This window comes from Phoenix dactylifera, chromosome 6 (genome assembly GCF_051530095.1).
Source record: "Phoenix dactylifera cultivar Ajwa chromosome 6, Ajwa_hap1_PhDact_Kaust_v1.1, whole genome shotgun sequence".
Lineage (NCBI taxonomy): Eukaryota > Viridiplantae > Streptophyta > Magnoliopsida > Arecales > Arecaceae > Phoenix > Phoenix dactylifera.
This window is the reverse complement of record NC_143195.1, coordinates 21,938,364-21,948,907: the sequence shown is the minus strand read 5'-3', so window position 1 is coordinate 21,948,907 and position 10,544 is coordinate 21,938,364. Positions and strand designations below refer to the sequence as shown.

Here is a 10,544-nt window from a genome sequence, read left to right as displayed (position 1 = left end):
GTCCTTAGGACTCCTTTATGATAAAAGAGGATTTATCTACGAGTCCTTGAAATAGTTCGTAACCAAATGATGTGTTGTTACTAGGACAACAATATTATCAAGATTAGGTCGTTGTGTGCCATATATGTTGGTTGTCCTCTTAATCAAGGAGTGTGGAGACACTGATATATCACACAGGTGAAGTATAGGAGTACATTTCACTGAACATGACCAATTTCGAAATGTTCTACTGTCAAGAGATGTTCTAAGTGGATATGGATATATGTGTCTATCACGACCCCCGCCCCTTTCCGGCGGGCTGCCGCGACGGTCCTAGGTTGCGGGTAGGCATAAGGCCACCAGCCACCACGTAGAACCATACTACCTATCAATCATCAATAAATTCTGAAAATTTTGGCATGATGCATGCACAAAATGATCACCTTTCTTATATTGATCTATCAGGATTATCTCAATACATACAACAACATTACCTGTCAGAGCAGCATTCACATAATCTGTCACATACTAAACCTGGACAATATATAGCAATACATTATCACAGGCACACACTGATCTGCATATATATATATATATATATATACCAGCTTCCCAATCCATCCATAGTCAACCCATATCCACAACAGGATCTATAACTGTAACTATACACTATATACAACAGAAGGTTTATAATACACCAAAAGGTATAAACCTCTATCTACATTATACTATAGAGCGGCACAGCTATTAGGCAATCTCTAACCCTGCTCCTCTCTATACAACACCTGCCCTGCAATCAAAAACACCAAACTGGGGAGTGAGTATATGAATACTCAGTGAGTGGAGTAGAGAGTACTATGCACATGAGACAAGATATAATCATGGCTTGAGGTGAAATCTCAAGAGCATATGAATGGTGATCAATAACAAGATGAACATGAACTCAACATAAAGAATATGGAGTGAATCATCAATATCACCATAATCAATATCAACTCATCTGAAGTACATATGGAATAATCAAGTAAATATATATGCTACTCATGAATATGCTCAACAGATCATAATACTGGAGCATACAAATCGAGTGTCAATATGCTGAAACATCGATAAACAGCTGTCAAAAGGTGGGTCTTACGCCCCAAGCGAACCACAACAACTCCCTACTGTCATATGTATGCATAGAATATGACACCACATCAATAATATAAATGCTGGCCAGTATCTAGAAGAGAAATCCATAGAAACATCTCACATCTGTATACTAAACGGCACCTCGCGGAAATTCTACTTCCGCGGAAAGCCATACTGCACCTCGCGGAGTTTTACTATGCCCGGCGGCAAGCAGAATATAAGTGTAGAACTGGCCGATCCTATGCCTAGGGCCGTGTCCCCCCTAGAAAGGGACTGGGCTCCGCCCACCTAGAAGACTACTATGCGCACACAGGCCGATGTCTAACTCCATCGACTATAGGTGTCCTGTAGATACTGCCAAGCCATGCATAAATGCCATAATGCACCCTCCCAATACTCTACTAAAAAGGAGTATAATCAAGACTACCACTCACTCGACCATGACCCAATCATAAACTAACATCAGGGTTAGGAGTGAGGGGTCAAGGGAGTGCAATGCAACTCAATATACCACTGAAAAGGCTCAACAAGTCTTTGAAATAGAGGAAATAAAATCAATTTACAAAAGAAGTCATTTCACAATTTGGAACCAATTTAACTACTCATCTACCTCTTGTAATTCCTCTCAATGTTTCCTCAAATGCATGTACAAAATAATCAAGCATGGAGAAACAAGATTATAGAGGAATCTACTACAATATCAATCAATATGCACAAGTGGAATCAATTCATACTTGGCGACATTCATGAAAATGAACTAAGAATGCTCATGGTACAAAGTACATGACTCCCACTCACCTGTCAATCTGGCATAGCTCTGATACGCCTCCAAAAATCTACAGTAGGCAGTAGGAAACTTCTTCCTCTTGTTCCCTAGCTTCTTGCCCAACTGATACATGCATTTACAATACATTTAGTCTTGTATCAAGGGCCATAATGTACGTGCCAATCATAAATATAGAAAACTTTAATTGATTCAACTCCCTCCTTTTCTAAATCCTTTTCTTTTTCCTTTTTTCCTTTTTTCCTATCAATTAACCTTTTTCCTATATGTATTATGATGCAAAAGCATCACACACACACCTTAGGCCACTGCTATAGGGTCAAGGTGCGAGAAAGAGTCAAAATCCTCCTTCACTAAAAATTTCACTGAAGCGTGAGTCGACCCCAACTTCATAAGTCGACTCCGACCACGGAGCCGCAAAACTTCATTTTCTGAATTCTCAGAGAGAGTCGACCCCCAACCTCGTGAGTCGACCTCTCTGAGGCATGAGTCGACCCCAATCTGCCCCGAGTCGACTCCAGTTGACCTCGAGTCGACTCCAGCGCATTTTGATGCGACTCCCACCATTTTCTCATTTTTTTCATCTCGGATGAATAGTAATCCGGACTGACAGTGGGTTACTTCATCCCAGTTTTGATCCATTTTTCAAACTCCAAATTTTATGAAATTTTTACCTAACATTTTACACTCATAGGGGTTTCCAGAATAGTAGCATTCATCACCATCGGAGGCTGATTGACCCCCGAAATAATTTACCAAAGTTGGGACTTCGACACAGTTTTTCCGCAGTGCCGAAAAAACTTGTCGAAATCCGATTCTTCCTCTTTTAATCACCTCTACAACCCTTATCCAACCATTCTAGACCACATCCACCCTTTGTATAGCCTAATTTCATTAGAAGACTAGATAGGGATGGATATTTATCTTTTTCTCTTCGAAAAATCGAGGTCTTTGCGTAGAGGGGAAGGAGACCTATGCTTTTCTCTTCAGCTAGCTGCGCAACCGGGACTCCCTTCCACCTCGAATTCCCTTCTTCTTTCTTCTTCTTCTCCTTCTCTTCTTCTCTCTTTTTCCTCTCTTCTTCTCTCTTTTTCCTTCTCTTCTTCTCTCTTTTCCTTCTCTTCTTCTCCCTTTTTTTTTCTTCTCTTCTTTTCTCTTTTTCCTTCTCTTCTTCTATCTTTTTTTCTGTTTTCTTTCTTCCGCCTGAGACCACTCTTCTTCTCTATTTCATTCCACCGCCACAGCCGCACAAACCCCCTAATTAAGTCACATCAAACTCCAAAATTCCTATTTTGCCCTTACCACTTCAACGCATCTACAATTATGCCATTAACTTTTGATTCCTTCTAATTTTATCCCTTATATCAATTTTAAAGGACTATTCTATCCTTTTTTATATAAAAAAAATTTTGGGGGTTATTACATCCTCCCCCCTTATATAAAATTCGTCATCGAATTTAAAAGAGTAAATTACCTGATTACTCAAAGAGGTGAGGGTATCTGCTCTTCATATTCTGCTCGATGTATCTACCTCAATATTAGCTTTTTTCAGAGGTGAGTAGAGCAGCAATACTACCAGAAGCTTTTCTGCTCGGTGTAGCAGTTAATATGAGTGTGGTACTGAGACATCCAGCCTATTTCCGAAATGATGTCAAAGTCTTGCATGTCAAGTTATATAAGATTTGTCGCTAACTCTCCTACCCCTATTTGAATTATGCAATTCTTGCACCAATGTCAACAATTACTATTTTCTATAGGGGTGTAAGAACATACAATGGTTCTTCTAGTTTCTCAAGTATGCATTGTAATTATCTAGAAAAACTAACTGAAATAAAGGAATGCATAGAGCCAGAATCGAACAAAATAAAGGCATCAACCAAGCTGACTGGTAATATGCCTGTCACCACCCGGTCATTGGCACTGGCATCTTGGTGGGTCAGTGCAAAACTCGAGCATTGCTTCTTGGCCTCTGGTCACCAGGTACAGGAGGTCTGAGCTCATTCCTCCTCTTGTATGGGCAATCACGTGCCAGGTGTTCAGTCCGTCCACAACTATAACATGCCCCCGCTCTCCTCATATAGGGCCCACTATAGGATCTGCTAGAGTAAGTGCGGTACCTGGGCTTCTTTTGAATTGGAATGCCCCTGAAATCCCATGGCCTGCCACTCTAACTTCTAGCTAATCTAGATCTCATCAGGTCAGCCCTTTCTCTATTAGATCTTTTCAATTCAGCTTCCACTTTCAAAGCTCTGTCCAAAATATCCATATAGCTGGTAATTAACTGTAAAGATGTCTGGGACCTGATCCCATATCTAAGCCCTTGTTCGAACCGGTTGGCTCTACTTATATCGTCCTCCATGAACTGGGGGCAAAATCGACCCAGCTCATCGAACCTAATGGCGTAATCCAAGACAGTCATATGCTCGGACTGAGTCAACGATAAAAACTCATTCTGCTTTCTTTGCCTGACTTAGTCCGAAAAGTACTTAGCATAAAATACCCTCTTAAAATCTCTCCAGGCCATTCCGTTGACCTCATATGCTGTCTCCATAGCAGTCCACCAAGACTCAGCACTCCCCCTTAGCATAAAGATAGCTAGTCTGACTTTTACCTCCTCGGAAAATTGGAGTAACTTATACATCTTCTCCATTTTCCGGATCCAGATCTCAGCTATCATGGGATCGGATCCACCATCAAATGTCGGTGGATTTAGCCTACGGAATCTCCTATAATAGGAATCCATCAGCTGTACAGGTTGGGCAGCCAACTGCATCTGCTGCTATTGCTGAAGCAGTTGTGCCATTAACTGGTACACTCTTGCCAGGTCTGCCTGGGTTGCTACGGAGTGTGGAGTGGTTTATGAAATTAATTGGCTGTCAGGGTCCGGAAAAGGTACCCTTATTTTTCTTTCATCCTCCATGTTGCTTACGGCTACCTAGCAGTCAAGAATTTATGATGAGTTTACATAAATTATTTTCTTAGCATAGCAAAAATAGCAAAAACCATCAGGGAGATAACATAGTTATATCATGATTAATCTGAGAATCAACAATATTCACCTTCTCTTATTAACAAAAGTCTTCATTATTGAAAAATCTAGTCTCCATCACAATCAATATTTTTGACCAATTTAAATTGACTCGATCCACTATACTTTCGCTGCACAACTCTGATCAATATTCTCTAAATTTATTAATTGACTTTCTATCAAAATACAAATCTTGATTCTAAACTGAATGATATAAAATTTTATGTCTCAAGTAAAGCCAGAAAAGAACTCTTAAGTCTCATCCCCAAATATATTTTACAGAATTGTAAATGACTCATAAAATAATATACAGAAAAACCCTATGCTCCATAGTATAATCCTATACTTAATCCTGACTCATCCTATTGCTCTGACAGGACTCTTCTTAACCTTTGCTCTGATACCAAGCTTTGTCACGACCCCCGCCCCGTTCCGGCGGGCTGCCGCGACGGTCCTATGGTGCGGGTAGGCATAAGACCACCAGCCACCACGTAGAACCCTACTACCTATCAATCATCAATAAATCCTGAAAATTTTGGCATGATGCATGCACAAAATGATCACCTTTCTTATATTGATCTGTCAGGATTATCTCAATACATACAACAACACTACCTACCAGAGTGGCAATCATATAATCTGTCACATAATAAACCTGGACAATATATAGCAATACATTATCGCAGGCACACAACTGATCTGCACATATATATATACCTGCTTTCCAATCCATCCATGGTCAACCCATATCCACAACAGGATCTATAACTGTAACTATACACTATATACAACAGAAGGTTTATAATACACCAAAAGGTATAAACCTCTATCTACATTATACTATGGAGCGGCACAGCTAGCAAGCAATCTCTAACCCTGCTCCTCTCTATACAACACCTGCCCTGCAATCAAAAACACCAAACTGGAGAGTGAGTATATGAATACTCAGTGAGTGGAGTAGAGAGTACTATGCACATGAGACAAGATATAATCATGGCTCGAGGTGAAATCTCAAGAGCATATGAATGGTGATCAATTACAAGATGAACATGAACTCAACATAAAGAATATGGAGTGAATCATCAATATCACCATAATCAATATCAACTCATCTGAAGTACATATGGAATAATCAAGTAAATATATATGCTACTCATGAATATGCTCAACAGATCATAATACTGGAGCATACAAATCGAATGTCAATATGCTGAAACATCGATAAACAGCTGTCAAAAGGTGGGTCTTACGCCCCAAGCGAACCACAACAACTCCTTACTGTCATATGCATGCATAGAATATGACACCACATCAATAATATAAATGCTGGCCAGTATCTAAAAGAGAAATCCATAGAAACATCTCACATCTGTATACTAAACGGCACCTCGCGGGAATTCTACATCCATGGAAAGCCATACTGCACCTCGCGGAGTTTTACTATGCCCGGCGGCAAGCAGAATATAAGTGTAGAACTGGCCGATCCTATGCCTAGGGCCATGTTCCCCCTAGAAAGGGACTGGGCTCCGCCCACCTAGAAGACTACTATGCGCACACAGGCCGATGTCTAACTCCATCGACTATAGGTGTCCTGTAGATACTGCCAAGCCATGCATAAATGCCATAATGCACCCTCCCAATACTCTACTAAAAAGGAGTATAATCAAGACTACCACTCACTCGACCATGACCCAATCATAAACTAACATCAGGGTTAGGAGTGAGGGGTCAAGGGAGTGCAATGCAACTCAATATACCACTGAAAAGGCTCAAAAAGTCTTTGAAATAGAGGAAATATAATCAATTTACAAAAGAAGTCATTTCACAATTTGGAACCAATTTAACTACTTATCTACCCCTTGTAATTCCTCTCAATGTTCCCTCAAATGCATGTACAAAATAATCAAGCATGGAGAAACAAGATTATAGAGGAATCTACTACAATATCAATCAATATGCACAAGTGGAATCAATTCATACTAGGCGACATTCATGAAAATGAACTAAGAATGTTCATGGTACAAAGTACATGACTCCCACTCACCTGTCAATCTGGCATAGCTCTGATACGCCTCCAAAAATCTATAGTAGGCAGTAGGAAACTTCTTCCTCTTGTTTCCTAGCTTCTTGCCCAACTGATACATGCATTTACAGTACATTTAGTCTTGTATCAAGGGCCATAATGTACGTGCCAATCATAAATATAGAAAACTTTAATTGATTCAACTCCCCCCTTTTCTAAATCCTTTTCTTTTTCCTTTTTTCCTTTTTTCCTATCAATTAACCTTTTTCCTATATGTATTATGATGCAAAAGCATCACACACACACCTTAGGCCACTGCTATAGGGTCAAGGTACGAGAAAGAGTCAAAATCCTCCTTCACTAAAAATTTCACTGAAGCGTGAGTCGACCCCAACTTCATAAGTCGACTCCGACCATAGAGCCGCAAAACTTCATTTTCTGAATTCTCAGAGAGAGTCGACCCCCAACCTCGTGAGTCGAGCTCTCTGAGGCATGAGTCGACCCCAATCTGCCCCGAGTCGACTCCAGTTGACCTCGAGTCGACTCCAGCGCGTTTTGATGCGACTCCCACCATTTTCTCATTTTTTTCATCTCGGATGAATAGTAATCCGGACTGACAGTGGGTTACTTCATTCCAGTTTTGATCCATTTTTCAAACTCCAAATTTTATGAAATTTTTACCTAACATTTTACACTCATAGAGGTTTCCAGAATAGTAGCATTCATCACCATCGGAGGCTGATTGACCCCCGAAATAATTTACCAAAGTTGGAACTTCGACACAGTTTTTCCGCAGTGCCGGAAAAACTTGTCGAAATCTGATTCTTCCTCTTTTAATCACCTCTACAACCCTTATCCAACCATTCTAGACCACATCCACCCTTTGTATAGCCTAATTTCATTAGAAGACTAGATAGGAATGGATATTTATCTTTTTCTCTTCGAAAAATCGAGGTCTTTGCGTAGAGGGGAAGGAGACCTATGCTTTTCTCTTCAGCTAGCAGCGCAACCGGGACTCCCTTCCACCTCGAATTCCCTTCTTCTTTCTTCTTCTTCTCCTTCTCTTCTTCTCTCTTTTTCCTCTCTTCTTCTCTCTTTTTCCTTCTCTTCTTCTCTCTTTTCCTTCTCTTCTTCTCTCTTTTCCTTCTCTTCTTTTTTTTTTTTTTGCTTCTCTTCTTTTCTCTTTTTCCTTCTCTTCTTCTCTCTTTTTTTCTGTTTTCTTTCTTCCGCCTGAGACCACTCTTCTTCTCTATTTCATTCCACCGCCACAGCCGCACAAACCCCCTAATTAAGTCACATCAAACTCCAAAATTCCTATTTTGCCCTTACCACTTCAACGCATCTACAATTATGCCATTAACTTTTGATTCCTTCCAATTTTACCCCTTATATCAATTTTAAAGGACTATTCTATCCTTTTTTATATAAAAAAATTTTTGGGGGTTATTACATCCTCCCCCCTTATATAAAATTCGTCATCGAATTTAAAAGAGTAAATTACCTGATTACTCAAAGAGGTGAGGATATCAGCTCTTCATATTCTGCTCGATGTATCTACCTCAATATTAGCTTTTTTCAGAGGTGAGTAGAGCAGCAATACTACCAGAAGCTTTTCTGCTCGGTGTAGCAGTTAATATGAGTATGGTACTGAGACATCCAGCCTATTTCCGAAATGATGTCAAAGTCTTGCATGTCAAGTTATATAAGATTTGTCGCTAACTCTCCTACCCCTATTTGAATTATGCAATTCTTGCACCAATGTCAACAATTACTATTTTCTATAGGGGTGTAAGAACATACAATGGTTCTTCTAGTTTCTCAAGTATGCATTGTAATTATCTAGAAAAACTAACTGAAATAAAGGAATGCATAGAGCCAGAAACGAACAAAATAAAGGCATCAACCAAGCTGACTGGTAATATACCTGTCACCACCCGGTCATTGGCACTGGCATCTTGGTGGGTCAGTGCAAAACTCGAGCATTGCTTCTTGGCCTCTGGTCACCAGGTACAGGAGGTCTGAGCTCATTCCTCCTCTTGTATGGGCAATCACGTGCCAGGTGTTCAGTCCGCCCACAACTATAACATGCCCCCGCTCTCCTCATATAGGGCCCACTATAGGATCTGCTAGAGTAAGTGCGGTACCTGGGCTTCTTTTGAATTGGAATGCCCCTGAAATCCCATGGCCTGCCACTCTAACTTCTAGCTAATCTAGATCTCATCAGGTCAGCCCTTTCTCTATTAGATCTTTTCAATTCAGCTTCTACTTTCAAAGCTCTGTCCAAAATATCCATATAGCTGGTAATTAACTGTAAAGATGTCCGGAACCTGATCCCATATCTAAGCCCTTGTTTGAACCGGTTGGCTCTACTTATATCGTCCTCCATGAACTGGGGGCAAAATCGACCCAGCTCATCGAACCTATTGGCGTTATCCAAGACAGTCATATGCTCGGACTGAGTCAACGATAAAAACTCATTCTGCTTTCTTTGCCTGACTGAGTCCGAAAAGTACTTAGCATAAAATACCCTCTTAAAATCTCTCCAGGCCATTCCGTTGACCTCATATGCTGTCTCCATAGCAGTCCACCAAGACTCAGCACTCCCCCTTAGCATAAAGATAGCTAGTCTGACTTTTACCTCCTCGGAAAATTGGAGTAACTTATACATCTTCTCCATTTTCCGGATCCAGATCTCAGCTATCATGGGATCGGATCCACCATCAAATGTCGGTGGATTTAGCCTATGGAATCTCTTATAATAGGAATCCATCAGCTGTACAGGTTGGGCAGCCAACTGCATCTGCTGCTGTTGCTGAAGCAGTTGTGCCATTAACTGGTACACTCTTGCCAGGTCTGCCTGGGTTGCTACGGAGTGTGGAGTGGTTTATGAAATTGATTGGCTGTCAGGGTCCGGGAAAGGTACCCTTATTTCTCTTTCATCCTCCATGTTGCTTACGGCTACCTAGCAGTCAAGAATTTATGATGAGTTTACATAAATTATTTTCTTAGCATAGCAAAAATAGCAAAAACCATCAGGGAGATAACATAGTTATATCATGATTAATCTAAGAATCAACAATATTCACCTTCTCTTATTAACAAAAGTCTTCATTATTGAAAAATCTAGTCTCCATCACAATCAATATTTTTGACCAATTTAAATTGACCAATATTTTTGGTTTATGAAATTGATTGGCTGCACAACTCTGATCAATATTCTCTAAATTTATTAATTGACTTTCTATCAAAATACAAATCTTGATTCTAAACTGAATGATATAAAATTTTATATCTCAAGTAAAGCCAGAAAAGAACTCTTAAGTCTCATCCCCAAATATATTTTACAGAATTGTAAATGACTCATAAAATAATATACAGAAAAACCCTATGCTCCATAGTATAATCCTATACTTAATCCTGACTCATCCTATTGCTCTGACAGGACTCTTCTTAACCTTTGCTCTGATACCAAGCTTTGTCACGACCCCCGCCCCGTTCCGGCGGGCTGCCGCGACGGTCCTATGGTGCGGGGAGGCATAAAACCACCAGTCACCACGTAGAACCCTACTACCTATCAATCATCAATAAATCCTGAA

The 10,544-nt window shown here is 40.3% G+C and overlaps 1 protein-coding gene across 1 annotated transcript; it reads right to left on the bottom strand.

Annotated features, from left to right (window-relative positions):
- Positions 1-9,142: 9,142 nt before the first annotated feature.
- LOC120107956 (uncharacterized) lies at positions 9,143-9,778 on the bottom strand. Its single transcript, XM_039121486.1, has one exon. The coding sequence runs from the start codon at positions 9,776-9,778 to the stop codon at positions 9,143-9,145; it is 636 nt and encodes a 211-aa protein (XP_038977414.1).
- Positions 9,779-10,544: the final 766 nt, after the last annotated feature.

Excerpts from the sequence above, each read along its gene's own strand:
- LOC120107956 (XM_039121486.1), bottom strand. The coding sequence starts at position 9,778 with ATGGCACAACTGCTTCAGCAACAGCAGCAGATGCAGTTGGCTGCCCAA.